Genomic DNA, 23714 nt, shown 5'->3' on the forward strand with positions numbered 1-23714 from the left:
GCACAGGAATATAAAATCAGATGTTGTGAATGCTGTTAATGTGAAACAAGAGCAGAAGTACTCTGTAGAACAGGAAGTTAGTGTGGGGGGGGGGGGTAACAGTTTATTAAAATTGGAAAATGTCATGAGATAAAACAAGGTTTAATTGCACAGGAAGAAGGCTCTGCAATAAGGTGGAAGGCAGGACAACTTAAATGACCCAAGAAATGAACACACAGCAGAGACATGTATACAGGAGGTCTGCATGAAAATGGTGGAATTACCTGAACGTATTCAACTGAATGCCTAGTCTGGAAACTTCATTCTTGCTAGTGCTGAGACCAGATACTGAGTAGGACACATTAGGGAAAACATAGTTGATAGAGTAGAACCCAGCACGAATAAATTCTTGGAAATAGACAAACCATCACTGTGATTCGGAGTCTTAAAAAGGAAATCAGTCTTAAAGAAGCTACAGAATGAACACAACATTTTGAAGATACACAGTTTTGAGCACAGGCAATAGATAAGTTTATCTAGTTTATGCTCGTTATGTTTGCAATGTACTGTGTGCTGCTGCAAAAAGTTAATTTTTCATGGCATTTATACCCTGGATATGTATGCCTGTGACAATAACCTTAAACTTTTAAACTAAAAAAGGTAAACTATTTCAGAAATTATTCGAAAGGGCGGGATGCAAAATAAAGTTGGTAGATCGTCCAATGGGGATGATTAATAAAAAAATAAGTTTACATGAACTGCACTTTCTCTGTAACTGCAACACTATTTTTCATTCTGTTGTTCTTTTAACTACCTGGATGTAATTATACATGGAATAAGTCTGTCTGGATGGATGCAAACGGAAGCTTTTTTTTAAAACTGTATATGGGTACGTGTAACGATAATAAACCAATGGCAATAATGAGTTAAAAGCATATGATGCCGTTTCATTGGGGGTGTTCGTTTCTATTCTTTCTGACACTAGTCCCTGCCGATGAACTGAGTGCAGGTAGTATTTGCACGGCTGCACAGCGCCGGTTTTACGGCAGGGGGTGAATACTGACGGAGTCTTGTTCCAGCTCCGTTGCTTGTTGATCCCGAAGACTCGCTGCGTAGCGATGGCGGCAGCCCGACCTTTCAAGCTGATCGTGTTCGGCGCCTCCGGCTTCACCGGTCAGTACGTGGTGGAGGAAGTGGCCCGGGTGGCAGCCGACTCCGAGGGGCCGGAGCCCCTGACCTGGGCGGTTGCCGGCAGGAACCGCGGCAAACTGGAGCAAACGCTGCAGCGAGCGGCTGACGCCCTGGGTGAGTGCGGCAGAGAGCAGGTCGAGGCCGCTGTCGGAGGACAGTGTGGAGACGGGCGGGGTTAGTGGACAGGGATAGCGCCAGGCCTGCAGGTTGGGATAGGGAGAGGAGAGGGGTGAGGAAGCAGGCGCATTTCTTTTTGTTTGGGGGGAGGTGACCGGTAAATAGAGGGAGAATCAGGCCTGTAATTTGGGATTGCAAAGGGGTCCCTTGATGAGGGCGTGTACAACTAGGACATGTGCTGGGGTGGGGGAAACAGGCCCTTTATGGGTGGGGTAATAGAATGGGGAAAGGGAGTCTCTCCGTGACGGGAAGGGAAACAAGTAGGAGTCTGTCGGTTTATTGATGAGGTATAGGGTGGTTAGTGTTCGGATGGAGGGGAAAACGGCCTGGCCTGATGATTGGGGGGGGGGGGGGGGGAGGGTTTGCAACCTGTCATGGTGGGGATGGGGGAGGGGAGAGGGGTTTGGTGAGGGTAGCGAGATAGCCTCACCCAGTCATGGTGGTGGAGGGAGTGACAGTCCCAGGTGTTGGGGAAAAGATGACTAGTCCTGGTTGGGTGAAGATATGAGAATTAGCCAGGCCAAATTGGCCAGCCCTGGATAGTGAGATGGGGGATTAATATAAGAAATGTACTTCGGGACTCTTTTAAATCTAAGTTCTGGACTTGTCATTAATATTTGCAGTTTGAGAACAATAGGGATGAATCGCAGAGCACAGGAACAGACCCTTTGCCCCACAATGTTGTGCTGAACCAGCTAAAAAGCAAATCATAAACACCCAAACACTAATCCCTCTTCCCTACACAATGTCCATATCCCTCCATCTTCCATACATCCATGCGCCTATCTAAACATCTCTTAAAAGCCTCTGATGTGCTTGCTTCTACCACCATACCAGACAGTGCATTCCAGGCATCCAAAATTCTCTGAGTAAAAAACTTACCCCTCACAACCCCCCTTTGAACCTACCCCCTCATGCCTTCAATCCATGACCAATGAGTGGTATTAGACATTTCAACCCTGTCTACTTTATCTATGCCTCTCATAATCTTATAAACCTCTATCAGATCTCCCCTCAGCCTCCAGAGAAAACATCCCAAGTTTATCCAGGCTCCTGTGATAGCACGTGCCCTCTGAACCAGGCAACGTCCTGGTAAACCTCTTGTGCACACCCCCCAGAGCCTCAACATCCTTCCTATGGTGGGGCAACCAGTACTGTATGTAGTACTCCAGATGTGACCTAACTAGAGTTTTATAAAGTTGCAACATAACCTCTTGACTTTAGAACTCAATGCCTCCCACTGATAAAAGCAAACCAGATGTAACAGTGCAAACAAGATGACAGAGCAGTAACTAAGACTGTCATTGGTGTGGATGTAACAAAGCTGAATGCTGGGACATACAGTGAGATGGATGAGATTTCCATTATTTAGGAAAATGTTTGAGTTTTGTACTGAATAGGGTAAGTGTGGTAGATTAGTATTGAAAAAGTGTGATGATGGAAGGAGTGAATGAATGGGTGGGAGATTATGGGCGCTTTGCTCTAGATGATGTTCCAGCTACACCTATTCAGACAAATGGAGGGTATTTCATCCCACTCCTTTCGTGAAGCTTATAAGTAACTGAGAAGTTTTTTTTTGATAATTACAAGTCAGACTATGAGTTGTTGCAGTAACTGTTACTGTGTTTTATTATGCTGCATTGGATCCAGAGTAAAAATCATTCCATTCCACTTCACAGTCGTGTACGGCAGAGTGACAATAACCAATCCTGAATCTTGACTGTTTTGTTGTTCCAGTGAAGATTCTGGCAAAAGCTGCCCCAATATAATATTATTGTGTGGGCAACGAGTCCAACCAGGCTGTGATGGGTTTGTTTTATTTTGAAGCCATTGTATTGAGGGATAAAGAAAGCCCAGGTTTGAGAGATTAGATTATATTCATAGGATGGTTTCTATCTAGGATTTATGCATTCGAGTCCTCAGTGCAGAAATGGACTCCTTTAGCTATGATGACTTCAAATGCTAATCCTGTTTGTCTGCATCCCTCTATTTACTTCTTCAGTACCTGTGTAAACATCTTTCAGATACAGGTTTCCCCCGCTTTTCGAAGGTAGAGCATTCCTATGAAAAGGTTCGTAAGCCGGAATGTCGTAAAGTGAAGAAGCAATTACCATTTATTTATATGGGAAAAATTTGTGAGCGTTCGCAGACCCAAAAAAACCCTACCAAATCATGCCAAATAACACATAAAACCTAAAATAACAGTAACATATAGTAAAAGCAGGAATGATCTGATAAATACACAGCCTATATAAAGTAGAAATACTTTTCTGCAATTATTGCAGCACTGTCCACTGTAAAGAACATCTCACGCAGGCGCTTGCGGCAAAAACACTCAGCGCAATCGCTCGTGGCAGAAACACATGGGGCAAGCGCTCTTGGCAAAGCACTCTTTCCAGTAACCTTTTTTTTGTAATTCAAATGTTTATTATTATTTATTCTTATTTTACAGCATATCATAGAGCAGATACAGTCCAGTATATTTGCTCAGCCATCCCATGACAGGAAAACATAAAACTAAGAAACAGAAAAAAAAGTTCTAATTTAAGTTTAAATTAACATACAACCAAAATTGATCCGACGCGTCTTGCACTCTTCCTTCACTGTTAATTCTTCCCAACATGTGTTCATATGATGAAATCTTAACCATTTCCTCAGTCCATTCCTTCACAGTGGGACATCTGGGTTTTTTCCAGTTTTGCAATATAATTCTTGCAGCTGTGATGAGACCCGCCTTTAAAATAGTACATTTGTCATTGTTTACATTAGGTATCATTGTCCTGTCACCCAGGAGACAAAGCCGTGGGCACAAGGGCAGTGTAGAACCCGACCAATTTCCCAACAAATCAAGAACTTTACACCAAAATGGATGAACCATGGAACACTCCCAAATCATGTGAAAATATGTGCCCACCTCATTTTTACATTTCCAGCATAAACTATTATCAACAACCCCCATTTTGTAGAGTCTAGTTGGTGTCCAATAATATGTGTACCATCTTATACTGAATAAATTTCCTTCTCGTTTCCCTAATATGTCTACCCATATTTGATAAAATATTTGGCCACTCATTATCTTCAATATCACTTCCAAGATCCTTCTGCCATACTGCTTGGAGATTGTTACACGGTTCACCCACAGAGTGCTTGAACATTTTATAAAACACATGCTTTATGAACTTCCTGTAGTAATGTAAAGTATTCAGTTAAAGGGTTACTTTGTGGGCCGCCATTCTTGAATATGCTACTAACGCAATGTCTTATTTGTAAATACTTCCAGAAATTCCCTTTAACTACAAAGTTATATTTCCTCTGCAAATCCACATACGACATAAAAATCCCATTCTCATAGAGATGACCTACTGTATTTACACCTTTAATCTTCCATTCTTTCCAGTACACTATTCCTTTCCCAATGCATATCTCAGGGTTATTCCAGAGCGAGGAGTACAACTGGTTTAAATGTGACATTCTACAAGCTTTATGAATTGTACTCCACACACTCCTTGAATGACATAGTGTAGGATTTAGATTAGTCTTGTTTTTCACAATGTCGTGAGAGGATGTTAGGGGAAGAATGTGGTGCAGCCAAGCTCCGTTCTATAACTACTCAATCTAAATCAACATCAGCCCTGTCCCAATTTTTAGCTAACTTGGTCATTTCAAAGGATAATTTATATGCCCTGACGTCTGGTAGACTGAGCCCACCCATGTCCCTGGACATACACATCTTACGCATTTTAATTCTGGGCTTCTTCTTAGCCCATAGAAAATCACTAATAATTTTGTTGTATTGCTTGTAGATCAAATCTGAAACATTTAAAGGAAGCATCATAGAAAGAAGGTTAAACTGAGGCACTATGACCATTTTAACTATATTGACTTTATCCCAGAGTGACAGTTCCAGTAACCTTTAAGCTATGAACCTGCCAAATCCTACCAAATAATGCATAAAAATACACAGCCTATATAAAGTAGAAATAATGTATGTACAGTGTAGTTTCACTTACCGGAATCGGGAAGACAGTGAGGATACTGATGATGGTGTGTTAGGCTGAGTCATCGGAGGTTGGGGTGGTGGGACACTGGGGTGTCATCATCTCATCGTTGTCTGTTTCCATCAGGGCAAGCAGGTCACCTTCTTTTATGCCTGCCTGCCTCGATGTCGAAGGTCGAGGTTCGCCGTCTGCTGTGGCTGATGTGGAGGGCTTGAAAAACGACAGTATGTTAGACTGTTTAGCTTCGCGTATTTTTCTATCATACAGTTCTTTGTAAGCACTCAAACCATCCTGCAAATATGCCCTAAACCTAAGTACCCTTTCAAAATTAAAGTCATACTTTTCTGCAATTATTGCAGCGTTGTCAATCGCAGCAAAAATCTCACGCAATTGCCTCACGTTCAGTTCCTGGATGACTACTGCATTCGGCTTCAATTGTTATCCTTTCCTCTTCATCAGCTCTTCATCTGTCAGTTCTTGGTTATGGGATGCCAAAACCTCTTCAACATCATCTTCGTTAACTTCCACAAACCCAGCCCCCTTAGCCAAACTCACTATGTCCTTACTTCGTTCACCACGATCGAACCACTTAATTATGTCTAGTTTTACACTAAGTGTAACACCCTTACATGCTCTTTTAGGCTTTTCTGATACCTTAGAACTCACCTTTCTAAAGGATGCACAAAATAAATCGACATAAAGCACAGATGCTCACAGGCACGGGTTGAAGCAATGCCGGCTAGAATGCAGTTCCGGGGGAGGTGCTTGGCGCGCGCGCGCTGCCTTTTTTCATAACAGTGAAAACACCTTCTGTTAGCGAAAACAGGTAATTAATGTAGGTCTTTCGTAACAGTGAGGTGTCGTAAAGCGAACATTCGAAAAGCGGGGGACACCTGTATTGTAGTTATATCTGTCTCTTGAACCTCCACTGACAGCTCTTTCCAGATATACACCCCTTTCTATGTAGGGGGAAAAATTTGTCCTCTGAACATCCTCTACATAGCACCATCCAGAGACAGAGAAGCAGTTTCAGCGACAGGTTACTATCGATACAATGCTCCTCAGACAGGATGAAGAGGTCAATACTCCCCAATGCCATTAGGCTTTACAATTCTACCGCCAGGACTTAAGAACTTTTTAAAAGCTATTATTAATGCTTTTTGAGATAGTGATTTAGATGCATATCATATTTTTTACTGAGTTAAGTATTGTATGTAATTAGTTTTGCTACAACAAGTGTATGGGACATTGGAAAAAAAGTTGAATTTCCCCATGGGGATGAATAAAGTATCTATCTATCTATCTATCTATCTATCTATATCTCCTTTAATTTTCTCACCTCTTGCCTTAAACGTGCTCTCTAATTCTAACTGCTACTACCCTGGGGATAAAAATTACTGTCTATGTTGTCTATGCTCCTCTTAATTTTATAAATCTCTTTCTGCTCACCACTCAGCGTCCTATGTTCCAGTGAGAGTAAACCCATCTCGTTCAATCTCTCCTTTTAACCACAGCCCCTCCATTCCAGGCAACATCCTGGTGAACGACAGCTTATGTTGAGTGGAACTAGTGAGAGTTGTGAAAGAAGCTTTGGGGATATTCCACCCTGACAAAGATGTTGATAATTTGGTATTTGAGAAACTCTGATGAGCAGTGTTTTGAGATACATTTTATAGCCATTCTACTAGGTGTCTCCTGTTTCTAATAAAGTAGCCACTGAGTGTATGTTCATGGTTGTCTGCTGCTGTACCCCAAGCACTTCAAGGTTTGATGTGTTAATGCATTCTTCTGTGCACCACTGTTGTAATGCGTAGTTATTTGAGTTACTGTTGCCTTCCTGTCAGCTTGACTAGGTCAGACCATTCTTCTCTGACCTCCCTCATCAACAATGTGTTTTCGCCCACTGAATTAACCACTCACTGGATGTTTCCTTTTATTTTTCACTGTAAACTCTAAAGACTGCTGTGATCCCGGGAGATTAGCAGTTCCCGAGATGCTCAAACCACCTCATCTGGCACCAACAATCATTCCGAAGTCGAAGTCACTTAGATCACATTTCGTCTCCATTCAGATGTTAAGTCTGAATAACAACTGAGCCTCTTGACATGTCTGTATGCTTTAATGCATTGAGTTGCTGCTACATGATTGGATGATTAATGGGCTGATGTACCTAATAAAGAGGCCACTAATTGTAGATAACAGCAAGTCTGAAATATTTTCCATTATCTGAATATGGAATTACTTGGCAGTTGAACATCCAAAGAGCTACACTCGATGGGATAAGGGTATCGACCAAAGTTGCAATTAGTTTATATTATACTAATTATTATATTTAACAAAAAGCTGTAGTTAACCTTACTAATTTCAAACGCAATTGCATTGGAATTATGCCAGCAAGTGCATTTCAATAGTAAACATTACCACTGTGCTTTGTCTCTGCTGTGCAGCTGCAGACTACTCAGCTATACAGGCTTGTTAGTGTTATCTGTCAGAATGGCAGAGAAAAGAACTGCATTTGTTAATCTTGCATTTGAAAAAATAGTTTGAATTATGTGTAGTTTAGTTGAACTGTTAGCGCTTTGATTGCAGATTATTTGAAATTATCAACAGTTTTTTTTTAAACATTGTCTCTCAGCTACAGAAAGACAGAGGGGTTTATTGAAAGCCAGTCAGTGTTTTTCATCCATTGGTGGGAGGTACAGGGCCAAATGGAAACTTTGCTGTTATTTGCTCCCCAGGCAATTAAACATTTCATTTCCATTCAGTATGTGAATGTGACTGTATTCAAAAATTCAGTGGTGTTGGATATGGTAGTTCAATACTAAAAGTGTCAAAAAAGACAGAAATGTCAGTTTATTTTTAGAATCTATCAATACTTGACATATGCCATGTTTGTGTTTTAAATAAAATATTTCACATTGTATTACAAAAAGAAATCATTGTTTTGAAAAATATGTTTTATGATATAATGGGATTAATCCTTTCAAAAAAATTATCTTCTTTCAGGAACTCCAGAAATTAAATCCACGGAATGCATAATCTGTGATATAAATGATTCATCCTCACTTGCTGCAATGTGCCAGCAGGGATCGGTGATCCTCAACTGTGTAGGGCCAGTAAGTATACCTTTAGAACTCAAAAGGAGGCAACTTGTATACCTTACTGGAGCAAAATGTTGCTTTTTGGTAGCTTCAATGTTTAAAATATGCTATGGTGTTATTTAAAATGTATATTTTCACAAGGAGGTGAGATTTAATTTTGGTAAATAGTGTACTGTAATCTGTGTACACAAAGAAAATAGGATGGAGCTGTACCTGGGAACAAGAGGAAGCCTTTCGTCCCTTGAGCTTGTTCAGCCACTAAGTAGGATCATGGCTGACAGAGCATTGTTCAAATCCACATTCAAGCCCGTCCTCTATAACCCTTGGTTATCTTACTGGTTAGACATTTATCTATTTCAACCTTAAGTATACATTAGTTCAAATTCAAGTTTAATTGTCATGAATACAGCCAAATGAAGCAGCGTTACTCAGAGGCCAAGGTGCAAATCGCAGTAATACACAGCACAAGGCACATAAAGATAGCAAAAAGTACAGTCACACACAAAAAAAATCTAAGACCTTGAGTTCATGAATGTCGCAGCAGCCAGCAGTTGAACACATCACTGCTTGTCTTCTGCCGTGTGAACACTGCATTGGGGGGGGGGGTGTGGTTGCAAGGCAGCACCAATTCCAGCTTGGATGTCGCACCACACCGCTTCTGGCCAGGTGTACCGATTTCCGACACATCTCTTCTGGGCGCTGTAAGTAGATGACACCATGGTTTGAGGCCAAGCCCTCCCCCACTGTTCACCAGTAAACCCAGCAGACTTCCAGCATTCCACATTAACAACGTCTAACAGGGTCCTGTGATCACAAGGAACGTGCTGCTGTTAGACTGCTCACTGCCTTTGTGCGCCGACTCCTCTGGTGCCCCTCGACACAGGAGCAGCACAATCCACATGAAGTCCAGTTCCTTCAGTTTGTCCGCCACAGAGTAACTTGCTGATGGGGTAGACCTGCAGTGCTTTAAGTTCTTAATGTCCATCAGGGTCTTGCCATCATAAAAAATATGTTTAAAAAGGACATAAAGACTAGGACACTTACCCCTACTGTTCCAAAGACAGAGCCCTCTGAGAGAACAAATTCTTTCTCATCTCAGTATTAAGTTGGTGACCCCTTATTCTGAGATCATGCCACGTGTTTTTAGACTCTCCCATGTGAGGAAGCACCATCTCTGTTTTTAATTTATGTAACCCCCACATACAAAGAGTCTTGTTTTCAATGAATCCTCTCACTTCTCTATGTTCCATTGAGTAGAGTCCCAGTCTGTTTATCTTTCCTCTTAATACAGTTCTTCCTTACTCAGGGTCATAGTCGTGAACTTTCTGTAAACTGCCTCCAATTAAATAATGTATTTCCTTAAAAGAACTAAAATAGTCCACATTAGTTGTGGTCTCATTCAAGTTTTGTACATTTGAACATAGAACACAGAAAATCTACAGTGTAATACAGGCCCTTCGGCCCACAAAGCTATGCCGAACATGTCCTTACCTTAGAACTACCTAGGCTTACCCATAGCCCTCTATTTTTCTGAGCTCCGTGTACCTGTCCAGGAGTCTCTTAAAAGACCCTATCATATTCGCCTCCACCACCATCACTGGCAGCCCATTCCACGCACTCACCAGTCTCTGCATAAAAAAACTTATCCCTGACATCTCTGTACCTACTGTTACATACCCCGTAACTGGGTCACTTACCAGCAAAGATAGAGAGGTCCGTTGAAGTCTGATGGTACTATTTTTAACAGTATTTATTGATAAAAATACACAAAAAAAATCAATGCAAACATACAGATAATATTCGTTGTCACTACTAAGTCTAAAAGCGCGGGTATAATAATAATCACTAAGAAATAGCTCTGTCGTTGTCTAGGGGATAATGTATTGTCCGATGGAAATATAAAAGTCACTCAAGTTCATGCAGGCTGCAACCTTTGGTTGGAGTCAAGAGAGAGAGTTTAAAACTTGCCCATTCCTTTTATGATGTCAGTCCTTCGAGAGTCGTTGGGGCTGATTTCTCCTTTGTTTTAGCTAAAGCCGTTCTTCCGTGGTAAGGCCCACCAATTCCGAGGCAAATGGAAAAGGACGCACGTGGGCTTTCCACTGGCTGTCGCTATTACGCTATTACAGGATTTCTAGCGTTTCTTCTTGTGCGTCTAAAGGGGCTGTTCCCCAGACCCTCTTTTATCCTGACTCACAGGGTCTCCGATGTCAATCAGGTTGGAAGGATGCCACCCCTCAACCAGCCCACTTGTGGTCATTCCCTGAGGGCTTCAAATAAATCGCACAGTGCTCAATACACAATTCCGTCTCCAAGAGACAATGGCTGTTTCCCGTGGCTTTGTATCGCTGAGGGGCCAGGACATTCCAAACGTCTCTCTCTCATTTCCTGGGTCTCCTGACCTGAATTAATAGCGATCTTGCGATTCTCAAAAAGGAGGGGGCACAGGCGTAACACTACTTTCAAACACCTTAAACCTGTGTCCCCTCATGCTAGCCATTTCAACCCTAGGAAAAAGCCTCTGACTATCCACACAATCAACGCCTCTCATTATCTTGTCAACCTCTATCAGGTCACCTCTTATCCTCCGTAGCTCCAAGGAGAAAAGGCCAAGTTCACGCAACCTATTCTCATAAGGCATGCTCCCCAATCCAGGCAACATCCTTGTAAATCTCCTCTGCACCCTTTCTATGGTTTTCATGTCCTTCCTGTAGTGAGGCAACCAGAATTGAGCACAGTACTCCAAAATGGGGTCTGACCAAGGTCCTATATAGCTGCAACAAGTAAGATTTCCCTCCATCTATGTTCCAGTCCCCTTGAAATAAGTGGTGTATTCTATTATCCCTCCCCATTACAGAATGTATTCATGTGTTAGCTTTCTGTTCATATGCAATGACCCCTATATTATTTTGTGTTGAAATAATACTGTTCTTTGCAAATTGATAAACTATATATTTTCTCACATTGTACCATAAACTATATCCTACCTATTTTATCTGTTTGAAATTTGATTTGCTTCCTTTCTGCAAGTCCTTTACATAACTTGCAAACAATTATGGTCCTGGCCCTATGATACCCTACAGGTAACCTGAAAGTGACACCCTTATCCTTCCACACTGTTAGCTAATTTTCTATCCATGCCAATATATTACCTCCAGTGCCGCAGGCACTTATTTTTCAACACAGCAGCTTGCAAGTTGAACTTTGTTGAACGTTTTCTGGAAGTCCAAAGATAGTATACTTACTGATTGCCTTGCTGCCACTCTGATCAAGGCTTCCTAAAGTAAAACTTATAATAAATTTATAAGACCTGAATTCCCCTTCATGACTCCATGCTGACTTTTGCTAGATTAGTTCATGTTTCAAAATAATCCAAATGTGTCACTATCACTTCATTAATAACTAATTTTGGGCTTATCAAATGTTATGTGACGTGAAATTTGTTTTTCTGTGGGGTACAGTGCAAAGACATAAAATGCTCTCCACCATGCAGCCATAGAATGTACAGGAGCCTTTGGTGACATACCAACTCTTCTCAAACTCCTAATGAAACAGAGCTGCTGATTATGTCTTTATCTGTTTGTTGCATCTTTTATTTTTGTGTAGAGCTGAAACATTGGCAGTTTTCTAGACCCTTGGTGCTTCTGATTCAGAAATAGTTGGAAAACTACAACTGATCTATTTACTCTCTAATAACGACTATTTTAGGATGCTAAGATGCAAACCATCCAATGCAGGGGGCTTAGTTGCCTTTAGCCTTTTTTTCTTGAGAGAAAGTGATTGTATTGAGCTCCAACACCAATCAACCCCCTACCCCCAACGTTATTCAGTGGTATAGGATATCCAATATTGCTTCTACTGTAAGGACTGATGAAAAATATGTTTACCTCCTCCCATTTCTTTATTTGCTTAACTGTAACCAAATCCTTATTTTCTAAGAGGCTTGCGCTTGTGCTCACTTGAATCTCTCTTTTCCCTTTTAATATTTAAATGAACTTGTCTGTTTTTATATTCTTTGCCATTTTGGGTTATGGTTTATTTTCTGTCTTATCTTTTATGTATTGTAGTTTTCTCCTTCAACTTAATGCCCTCTTGAATTTCCTTCGTTGATTAATTAATTCCCCCCCAAAGTATCTTTTCTCCTAAATAGGGTATTTATAGCAAAGTGATTATTCATGGAGAGTATTTGAAATACATTTGTGTTGAAAATCCTAATGGTTGAAACAATGAAGAGGGTGCAGAGGAGATTCACTGGGATGTTGCCTAGAATGAAGCATTCATTTATGAATAGATGCTTAATAGGCTGAGTTTGTTTTCTTTGGACTGAAGGAGGCTGAGGGGGCTGAATTGTACAAAATTATGAGGGGCATAGATAGGGTAGACTGGATGAAAATGAGTTTAGGGTAAGAGGGCATCTGAGGAAGAATTTTTTTACCCAGAGACTGCTTGAAATTTGGAACTCATAACATTTCAGAAGCAGGTTTAATATCACTGGCATGTGTGATGAAATTTGTTGTTATGCGGCAACATAGTAATAAAGCTATAAATTACAATAAGAAATGTATGTAAAAATAAATAAGTAGTACAAGAAGAGTGGGGTAAAATACTGAGTAAGTGCTCATGGGTTCATTGTTCATTGAGAAATCTGATGGTGGAGGGGAAGAAGCCATTGCTGAAAAACTGAATGTGTGTCTTCAGCTCCTGTACCGCTTCCTCGATGGTAGCAATGAAAGAGAGCATGTCCTGGGTGATGGCAGCCCTTAATGATGGATGCCACCTTTTAGAGGCATCACCTTTTGAAGGTGTCCTGGATGCTGGGGAAGCTAGCATGATGGAGCTGGCTGAGTTTAGAACTTTCTGCAGCTTTTCCCAATCCTGTGCAGTAGCCACTCCAAACCAGACAGTGATGCAACCAGTTAGAATGCTGTCCATGGTACATCTATAGAAATTTGCTTGAGCCTTTGATGACGTATCAATTCTCCTCAAACATTTAAGAAGGATCTAGGTGGGAACTGGAATCTCCAAGGAATAGAAGGCTATAGAGAGAATGCTGGTGGTGAGGGGTCAGTGTGGACATGGTGGAGGATTACAAATACCTGTGGATACGAATGGACAATAAACTGGACTGGTCAAAGAACACTGAGGTGTCTACAAGAAGGGTCAGAGCCATCTCTATTTCCTGAGGAGACTGAAGTCCTTTAACATCTGCCAGATGATGCTGAGGATGTTGTACGAGGCTGTGGTGGCCAGTGCTATCATGTTTGCTGTTGCGTGCTGGGGCAGCAGGCTGAGGGTAGCAGACACCAACAGAATCAGCAAACTCATTTGTAAGGCCAGTGATGTTGTGGGGGTGGAACTGGACTCTTTGACAGTGGTGTCTGAAAAGAGGATGCTGTCCAAGATGCATGCCATCTTGGACAATGACTCCCATTTAGGCACAGGAGTATGTTCAGCCAGAGACTCATTCCACCGAGATGTAACACTGAGCGTCATAGGAAGTCATTCCTACCTGTGGCCATCAAACTTTACAACTCCTCCCTCGGAGTGTCAGACACCCTCAGCCAATAGGCTGGTCCTGGACTTATTTCCACTGGGCATGATTAACTTATTATTATTTAATTATTTATGGTTTTATATTGCTATATTTCTTCATTATTCTTGGTTGGTGCAGCTGTAATGAAACCCAATTTCCCTCGGTATCAATAAAGTATGTTTGTCTATCTGACTCAAAGGGTCTGTTTTTGTGCTCTGTGACTGTTTCTAATAAGTCTTTCTAAACAAAAGCTTGGGATAAAATCCTGTTGTCACTTAGTACAATAGGGCTGGAAAACAAAGAATGAAAGTGATTCACTTTGGAATGTCAAATTTGAAGGTAGAATTACAGGGCTAATGGCAGGATTCTTAGCAGTGTGGAGGAACAGAGGCCACTGCGGGGGGGGGGGGGGGGGTCATCCAAGCCCATAGACCCTTCAAAGTTGCCACTCAAGTTGATAGGTTTGTTAAAGTACATATGCTGTGTTGGTCTTCGTTAGTCTGGGGTTTAAGTTCAGAAGCCATGAGGTAACATTTCAGCTTTGTAAACATTGGTTAGAACACACTTGCAATGTTGTGTTCATTTTTTGGTTTCCTCATTATAGGAAGAATATGTAAGCTTTAGAGAGGATACAGAGGGGATTTACCAGGATGCTGTTTGGATTAGAGATGAGAAAGGTTGAACAAGTTAAGTTTTTTTTTCTCTGGATTGAAGGAGGAGCAGATTTGATAGTGTAAAATCAGATAAAAATAGCAAGTTCGGCCAATGGGGAGAATTTAATTGTAATATTTGTTAATATTATTTGAATGAGATTTCTGTTTTGGAAATATTTGTTTAATCACATCTGTGGTATTAATCTGTAAATAAATAGAAACATAGAAAACCTACAGCACAATACAAGCCCTTCGGCCCACAAAATTGTACCAAACATGTCCCTACCTTAGAAATTACTAGGCTGACCTATAGCCCTCTATTTTTCTAAGCTCCATGTACCTATCCAAAAGTCTCTTAAAAGACCCTATCATATCCACCTCCACCACCGTTGCCGGCAGCCCATTCCACGCACTTACCACTCTCTGAGTAAAAAACTTACCCCTGACATCTCCTCTGTACCTATTCCCCAGCACCTTAAAACTGTGTCCTCTTGTGGCAACCATTTCAGCCCTGAGAAAAAGCTTCTGACTATCCACACTATCAATGCCTCTCATCATCTTATACACCCCTGTCAGGTCACCTCTCATCCTCCGTCCTCTTAAGGAGAAAAGGCCGAGTTCACTCAACCTATTCTCATAAGGCATGCTCCTTAATCCAGGCAACATCCTTGTAAATCTCCTCTGCACTCTTTCTATGGCTTCCACATCCTTCCTGTAGTGAGGTGACCAGAACTGAGCACAGTACTCCAAGTGGGGTCTGACCAGGGTCCTATATAGCTGCAACATTACCTTGGCTCATAAATTCAATTCCACGATTGATGAAAGCCAATACACCGTACGCCTCCTTAACCACAGAGTCAACCTACGCAGCTGAGTGTCCTATGGACTCAGACCCCAAGGCCCCTCTGATCCTCCACAATACCAAGAGTCTTACCATTAGTACTATATTCTGCCATCATATTTGACCTACCAAAATGAACCACTTCACACTTATCTGGGTTGAACTCCATCTGCCACTTCTTAGCCCAGTTTTGCATCCTTTCAATGTCCCGCTATAACCTCTGACAGCCCTCTACACTATCCACAACACCTCCAACCTTTGTGTCATCAGCAAACTTACTAACCCATCCCTCCACTTCCTCATCCAGGTCATTTATAAAAAATGACGAAGAGTAAGGGTCCCAGAACAGATCCCTGAGGCACTCCACTGGTGAATGATCTCCATTGAGAATATGACGCGTCTACAACCACTCTTTGCCTTCTGTGGGCAAGCCAGTTCTGGATCCACAAAGCAATGTCCACTTGGACCCCATGCCTCCTTACTTTCTCAATAAGCCTGGCATGGGCTACCTTATCAAATGCCTTGCTGAAATCCATATACACTGCATCTACTGCTCTTCCTTCATCGATGTGTTTAGTCACATCCTCAAAAAATTCAGTCAGGCTCACAAGGTACAACCTGTCCTTGACAAAGCCATGCTGACTATTCCTAATCATATTATGCCTCTCCAAATGTTCATAAATCCTGTCTCTCAGGATCTTCTCCATCAAATTACCAACCACTGAGGTAAGATTCACTGGTCTATAATTTCCTGGTCTATCTCTACTCCCTTTCTTGAATAAAGGAATAACAGTCGCAACCCTCCAATCCTCTGGAACCTCTCCCGTCCCCATTGATGATGCAAAGATCATCACCAGAGGCTCAGCAATCTCCTCCCTCACCTCCCACAGTAGCCTGGGGTACATACCGTCCAGTCCCAGCGACTTACCCAACTTGATGTGTTCCAAAAGCTCCAGCACATCCTCTTTCTTAATGTCTACATGCTCAAGCTTTTCAGTCTGCTGCAAGTCATCACCACAATCACTAAGATCCTTTTCCATAGTGAATACTGAAGTAAAGTATTCATTAAGTACCTTTGCTATTTCATCTGGTTCCATACACCCTTTCCCACTGTCACACTTGATAGGTCCTAATCTTTCGTGTCTTCTCCTCCTGCTCTTCACATACTTGTAGAATGCCTTGGGGTTTTCCTTAATCCTACCCGCCAAGGCCTCCTCATGGCCCCTTCTGGCTCTCCTAATTTCCTTCTTAAGATCCTTCCCATTAGCCTTATAATCTTCTAGATCTCTTAACATTACCTAGCTCTCTGAACCTTTTGTAAGCTTTTCTTTTCTTCTTGACTAGATTTATTACAGCCTTTTTTGTACACCACTGTTCCTGTACCCTACCATAACTTCCCTATCTCACTGGAACGTACCTATGCAGAATTCCACACAAATATCCCCTGAACATTTGCCACATTTCTTCTGTACGTTTCCCTGAGAACATCTGTTTCCAATTTAAGTGTCCAATTTCCTGCCTGATAGCCTCATAATTCCCTTTACTCCAATTAAACGCTTTTCTAACTTGTCTGTTCCTATCTCTCTCCAATGCTATTGTAAAGGAGATAGAATTATGATCACTATCTCTCACTATCACTGAGAGATCTGACACCTGACCAGGTTCATTTCCCAATACCAAATAAAGTACAGCCACTCCTCTTGTGGCTTATCTACATACTGTGTCAAGATACCTTCCTGAACACACCTATCAAACTCCACCCCATCTAAACCCCTTGCTCTAGGGGGATGCCTATCGATGTTTGGGAAATTAAAATCTCCCATCATAACAACTCTTTCCAGGATCTGTTTCCCTGTCTGCTCCTTGATATCCCCGTTACCATTGGATGGCCTATAAAAAAACACCCAGTAAAGTTATTGACCCCCTCCTGTTCCTAACCTCCACTCACAGAGATTCCGTAGACAATCCCTCCATGGTGTCCACCTTTTCTGCAGCTGTGACATAGTGCCAGGCCCCCACCTCTTTTGCCTCCGTCCATGTCCTTTCTGAAACATCTAAAACCCGGCACTTGAAGTAATCATTCCTGTCCCTGAGCCATCCAAGTCTCTGTAATGGCCACCACATCATACCTCCAAGTATTGATCCACGCTCTAAGCTCATCCGCTTTGTTCACAATATTCCTTACGTTAAAATAGACACATTTCAAACCATCGGTCTGAGCGCATCCCTTCTCTATCACCTGCCATTTAAATCTCATTTTGTTTTGGGTTTATGGCCAGGATGTTAACTAAAAGATTGATACTTTAATCATAGTATGTAATAACTAACTGAAAAAGAAGCATATGTTTATTTTTAAAAATAGACAAATATTTGGAAATACAAACAGAAGATGCTGAAATACACATCTTGTCAGGCACCAGAGAAAAGGTTGTAGGGTGATGGCATTTTACCAGGACTGGCCAGTTTTGATGCTGGCATGAAAGAACATCTTTCAGAAATTATTAAATTTAAGGGTTGAACCTTGACAGCTGTAATTATATGGTTAGTTGGAAGTTGGAGTATTGTTCTTTTTAAATAATGAAACACATTATCCTTAAAGTCCAACTTGACTTGCCTGTTGCTAACTTCTGAATATCTTTTACAGTACAGGTTTTTTGGAGAGCCAGTGGTGAAGGCCTGTGTTGAAAATGGAACTCACTGTGTTGACATCAGTGGTGAACCTCAGGTATTGATATTTTTCTGAAGGAACTACTAAATTTAGCTATCTCCTAATATAAAGATACTATGTAAAAAACACTGAAGAGAATTTCAAAATTTTCTGAATGAAATTGTGCATCTTCCTTATTATAAGTCCACAGTCTTTCTATGCATGTTTAATTAATGGCATTTCTATGGTTCCATTTAGCTTAAATCACTAATATCACTTAATCATTGCTTATCTGGTGTATGAAGCAATACTTTGATCAAAGGGTGAAAATGCAAAAAATAAATAATTATAGTTCATAAACTTTGACCAGTAAAATGTCCATTTGATCATATGCTGTATTAATTGTTAAGGAAAATACATTTATTCGTACCTCGAAGTTCAACATTTTAAAAATCTCTTATGTGCCCCAATGCATTAATCTGGCTTCTTTCTGATTTTGCATGCTATCCATTGGTAAAAAACACAAGAGAATATTTAGCTCATAAAAGCAATTCTTCAACAGTGTTCTAACTTGGCCCTTTTTGAAATATTAGTCTGTTTTTCTCTAAGAAATCCTGATTTGTTTAACATATCTTTCCCCTAGATATTCAGCATTTGCAAAGCTTCATTTTGACTATTTTAATCATTGTTGATGTTTCTGTGTAATTAATCTGAGAGTAATAAAACATAGAATTATTGAATTGAATAGCACAGAAACATCCTTTTGGTCCACTTCGTCCATGCCCACTGTGATGCCTTTTTAATGCTAATCCCATTTTTCTGCATTAGCTCCATATCCCTCTTCACCATTCCTATTCAAGTACCTGTCCAAATACTTCTAAATGGCCTCCATCACCTCTTGTGGCAGTTTAATCCAGATATTAACCACCTTCTGTGGGGAAACCCTTTCCCTTAGATCTCCTTTAAATTTCTCGTCTCCTGCCTTAAACCTGCGCCAGCTATTTCTATACTCCTCCGCACTGAGAACATTCTGATTATCTTCTGTCTGTCATAATTTTGTGAACCTGTATAAGGTCATTCCAGTGTTTCATAAGCCAATCTATCCAATCTCCCCTTGTATCCAAACAACCCTCTGTTCACCATCCTGGTGAATGTCTTCTCTACTCTCACAGTTGCTACTATCCTTTTCCTATAGAATGGCAATTAGAACTGTACACAATACTGTGTGGCTACAACACAATGTCCCAACACTTGTACTCCATGCCTTAGCCTACAACAGCAAGCATACTGAATGCCTTCTTACTACTTTATCCACCTGTGTCACCACGTTCAAGGAGTTGTAGTCTTGCACCTCAAGATTCCTCTGTATATTAACACTTCTAAGGTCCTTGGTATTAACATTTGTTTTATCATTCACAGTTTTTGGAAGGCATGCAGCTAAAGTATGACAAAGAAGCTGCTGAAAAAGGAGTATATGTGGTCGGAAGCTGTGGCTTTGATTCTATTCCAGCAGACATGGGTGTACTTTACACCAGGGATCAGTTGAAAGGTAATTTATAACGTGTGGCACTTGGTTATCAACCAATCAGTACTGGGTTGAAGATAGAGACAAGTCCAAAGAACCCTGCATATGGAGAGATATCAAAGGTTGAATAAAGAATGGAAAGGAAAATACATTGTTTAGAAAACTGAAAACATGAAAACAAAGAAAGCCTGGGGAGTACTTGTATAGATTGGAAGGTCAAAACAGCAAGAAATCACACTAGCAGAATTTCTGTGTTAAAGCAAGAGGGTAAACAGAGTAATAGAGCTCAAAGGGACAGTCTGCTTGGAACCAGGTGTCATAGATGAGGTCTTCAATGAACACTCCTCATCGGTGTTTACTAAGGAGAAGGCTGTTGTAATTAGAGAATTTAGGGAGTGGTGGGGTAGGGTGGAGGGAAGCATGGTGAAATGCTAAAACAAGGTACCATTTTAAAAAGGAGGTATTATACATGCCTTAGTGGTCTTAAAGGTTCACTGATCCCCGGGGACTGATGAGCAAAATGTCAGGCACTGCTATGGAGGCAATTGAGAAGACTGGGGTTTAAGGTGAGGGGGGAAAGACCTAAGAGGAACTTGAGGGAAAGTTTTTTTTTAAACAAAGGGTGGTATCCATGTCAAATCAGCTGCCAGAAGAAGTAGTTAAGGTAGGTACTATACAAACTTTTATAAGGCAGTAGAACAGCTACATGGATTGGAAAGGTTATAGGCCAAACACTTGGGATTGGCTTGGATGGGGTATCCTGTTTGACACGGATGAGTTGGGTTGAAGGGCCTTTTTCTGTGCTGTGACTCTATTGAAACTTGGAGATATTTTCAAATCTTCATTGGGCATTTCTGTGGTACCAGATGAATAGAGAATAACAAATATGATATTTTTTATTCAAGAAAGGCCGCAGGTATAAGACAGAGGCAACACGAGTGAATCTGCAGATGCTGGAAATAAATAAAAACACAAAATGCTGACAGAACTCAGCAGGCCAGACAGCATCTATGGGAGGAGGTAGTGACGATGTTTCGAGCTGAAACCCTTCATCAGGAGTGAAGTAACAAGGGATGGTCGAGGGGGGATAAGAAGTGGGGGGAGGGATGAAGTAGAGAGCTGGGAAGTGATAGAACCTGGGATGGTCGAGGGGGATAAGCCCTCCTATGGGATCCCACCACCAGACACATCTTCCCCTCCCCCCCACTCTCGGCTTTCTGCAGGGATCGCTCCCTAAGCGACTCCCTTGTCCATTCATCCCCACCGACCTCTCTCCAGGCACTTATCCCTGCAAACGGAAGAAGTGCTACACCTTCCCCCACACTTCTTCCCTCACCACCATCCTAGGCCCCAGGCAGTCCTTTCAGGTGAGGCATCACTTCACCTGCGAGTCAACTGGGGTGATATACTGTATCCGGTGCTCCTGATGTGGCCATTTATACATTGGGGAGACCCGCTGCAGACTGGGAGACCGTTTCGCCAAACACTGGCGTTCAGTCCTCCAGCAGTGGCGGGATCTCCCTGTGGCCACACACTTCAATTTCACAGACCACTCCCACTCCAATATGTCTGTTCATTGTCTTCTCTACTGTCAAGATGAGGCCACACGCAGGTTGATGGAGCAATACCTTATCTCCTGCCTAGGTAGCCTCCTACCTGCCGGCATGAACATTCAACTCACAGACCTCCGTTGATACCCCGCCCCCCCTTTACCCCATCCCTATCTATAATTTTAGTCTGGTTCTCTTTCTCTCTCTTTCCCCCCTCACTATAATCTCCCCCCAGCCCTACCTTTCTTTCTCTTTTATTTCCCATAATTCTCCACCTTCCACTAGCCCATTTCCCTTCAGCCTATCACTTCCCAGCTGTCTACTTCATCCCTCCCCCACTTCTTATCCCCCCCCTCGACCATCTCATGGTACTTCACTCCTGATGAAGGGTTTCGGCCCGAAACGTCGTCACTACCTCCTCCCATAGATGCTGTCTGGCCTGCTGAGTTCTGCCAGTACTTTGTGTTTTTAGGTAAAAGACAGAACTGAGAATCTCAGGTCAGTGGTAGGGAACCTATTGGATACATTTGAGGTATGGGATTAATTTGAGGTATGGGATACATTTGAGGCAGGGATTAAAAGATAGTCAGCATGGTTTAATTAGGGGAAGATCTTGTTTAATCAAAGTGATTGAATTTTCCAAGCGGTAACAAAGTGGCTCGATAAGAGCGGATATATGAATTTCACAAAAGCCTTTGACAAGATCCCACGTGTGAGATTGGCCCAAAGGGTTAGACCCCATGGAATCCCCGGCAATTTGACTGATTAAATCCATAATTGGCTTGGAAGTAATAGGCAGAGGGTGAGGGCTGAGGATTATTTTTGTGATTGGAAGCCTGTGACCGGTGCTGTTCCACAGGATTAGCGCTGTGAATGTAGGTGTCTGTTATATAAATAAACAATTTGGATAAATTGTAGGTGGTATTGCAGATGATGTTAAAATTGATGTTGTTATTAATGAGGAGGGTAGCCTTAGGTTACAAGGCAATATTAATGAGTTGGTAAAATGGACAGTGCTATGGAGGATGGAATTTGATCCTGGTAAAAGTGAGCCGATGCATTTTGGGAGGATTAATGAGACAGGGACACACGCAATGAATAGAGGGATCTTGCGGTATATTGTTGAACAAAGCAATTTTGATGTTGAATCCATAGATCCCTGAAACTGGGACAACGGGTACCTTCATATCCGGGACATAGACTATGAGAACAAGAAGTTTATGTACAACTTTGTGGCCGGCTGCACCATCAACCGGGCATATTAAAGTGTCCTGTAGCCGACCATCCTCCTGATAATCTGGCAACTGACTGAGCTGTTGCCGTACACCAGCCTAAGTTGATGGGGCTCGGTAATTGGTTTGTGCCATTCTGATACAGCCAGAGGGGTGTTCTCTGAAGCTGCTTCATTTATGCCGTATCTTTCTAAGGAGAGGAATGTTTTCTCTCCCCTGCAATTTACTATGGACTGGCCAGCATCGAATATAAACCCGCAGTCAGGAGATGAGTGGTGTCTCTTGGTTTGAGGAGTATTTACTCTGTTGTTGTAACCCAGTTCTGCTTAGCTGATTCAAGTTTGGACTCAGGAACAGTTCTGTTGAGTTTGTGAACATTTTGGGTAAATAAAACCCCTATTTTTTTTCACCTTTACCTGCTCTCGCAGTTTTGTGCTTACCTGGTCCTTCACAAACTTTATAGATCATTGGCTGTGTGTGTGGGTCTAAACAGCATCCTTTGGGAAGTGTGTGATTGCACTGGAGAGGATGCAGAAGAAATTTGTGAACACGGTGGCAGGAATGTGCAGATACTAGATAGGCTGGACATGTTTGATTTTCTTGTAGCAGAGGAGGCCGAGTATGAATCTTATAAGATAAATTTGCCCCATAGCAGAGGTGATGAAAGCTAGAGTGTGCATGCACCTTCTCTCGTCTAAATTGGAGTTTGCTTATCGATTCTAGAATTCCTTGTTGTGCATTATCTGTCCTGAGAAGAATCTGAAATGCTTGCCTCCTTGTGCAGCCTGTAAAATTAAATTCTTAGCACTCTTTCATTGTTCAATTTGCCTCATTATTGGGCAATAATAGTCTTTAATTTAATGTACCTTTAGTGAGTGATCCAGAAATATGGAAAATATTTAGAATGAGAAATGATACCCAAGATTTTTAACGTTGACACAATAGAGAATAAAAAAAAAATTGTCATTCTTTTACATTGTTACTTTTCAGGTACTCTGACTGCTGTTGAAAGCTTCCTGGCATTGGAGACGGGGCCAAAGGTTTGTCTCATGTTTATTTAAACTATTCTTCTTTAATAATAATTTCTGGCATTTCAACTGTTACATGTTGTCCAGTTTACCACTGTAAGATGACAGATTTAAATCCAGCTCTGCCTTGGTGTTGCTTAGGCTGAGTTAGAGGATCTCTCATGTACAATAATATTCGGCAAGTCCTTTGGCAGCTCAGTCCATATATCCATCATCCTTCGTGTGTAAGAATTTGCCCTCAGATGTCCTTTAAATAACA

At 41.6% G+C, this 23714-nt stretch overlaps 1 protein-coding gene across 1 annotated transcript in view; it reads left to right on the forward strand.

Moving 5' to 3' along the window:
- Nucleotides 1-959: 959 nt before the first annotated feature.
- Nucleotides 960-23714, forward strand: part of sccpdha.1 (saccharopine dehydrogenase a, tandem duplicate 1) — a 32122-nt gene continuing 9367 nt past the window's right edge. The window contains exons 1-5 of the mRNA XM_073050471.1: nucleotides 960-1284; nucleotides 8352-8461; nucleotides 18118-18198; nucleotides 19540-19669; nucleotides 23418-23467. Of these exons, the coding sequence (XP_072906572.1) occupies nucleotides 1098-1284; nucleotides 8352-8461; nucleotides 18118-18198; nucleotides 19540-19669; nucleotides 23418-23467 (558 nt within the window). The 5' untranslated portion in view covers nucleotides 960-1097. The remainder of the gene's footprint in view (nucleotides 1285-8351; nucleotides 8462-18117; nucleotides 18199-19539; nucleotides 19670-23417; nucleotides 23468-23714) is intronic.

Source organism: Hemitrygon akajei, chromosome 7 (assembly GCF_048418815.1).
Source record: "Hemitrygon akajei chromosome 7, sHemAka1.3, whole genome shotgun sequence".
Classification (NCBI taxonomy): Eukaryota; Metazoa; Chordata; class Chondrichthyes; order Myliobatiformes; family Dasyatidae; genus Hemitrygon; species Hemitrygon akajei.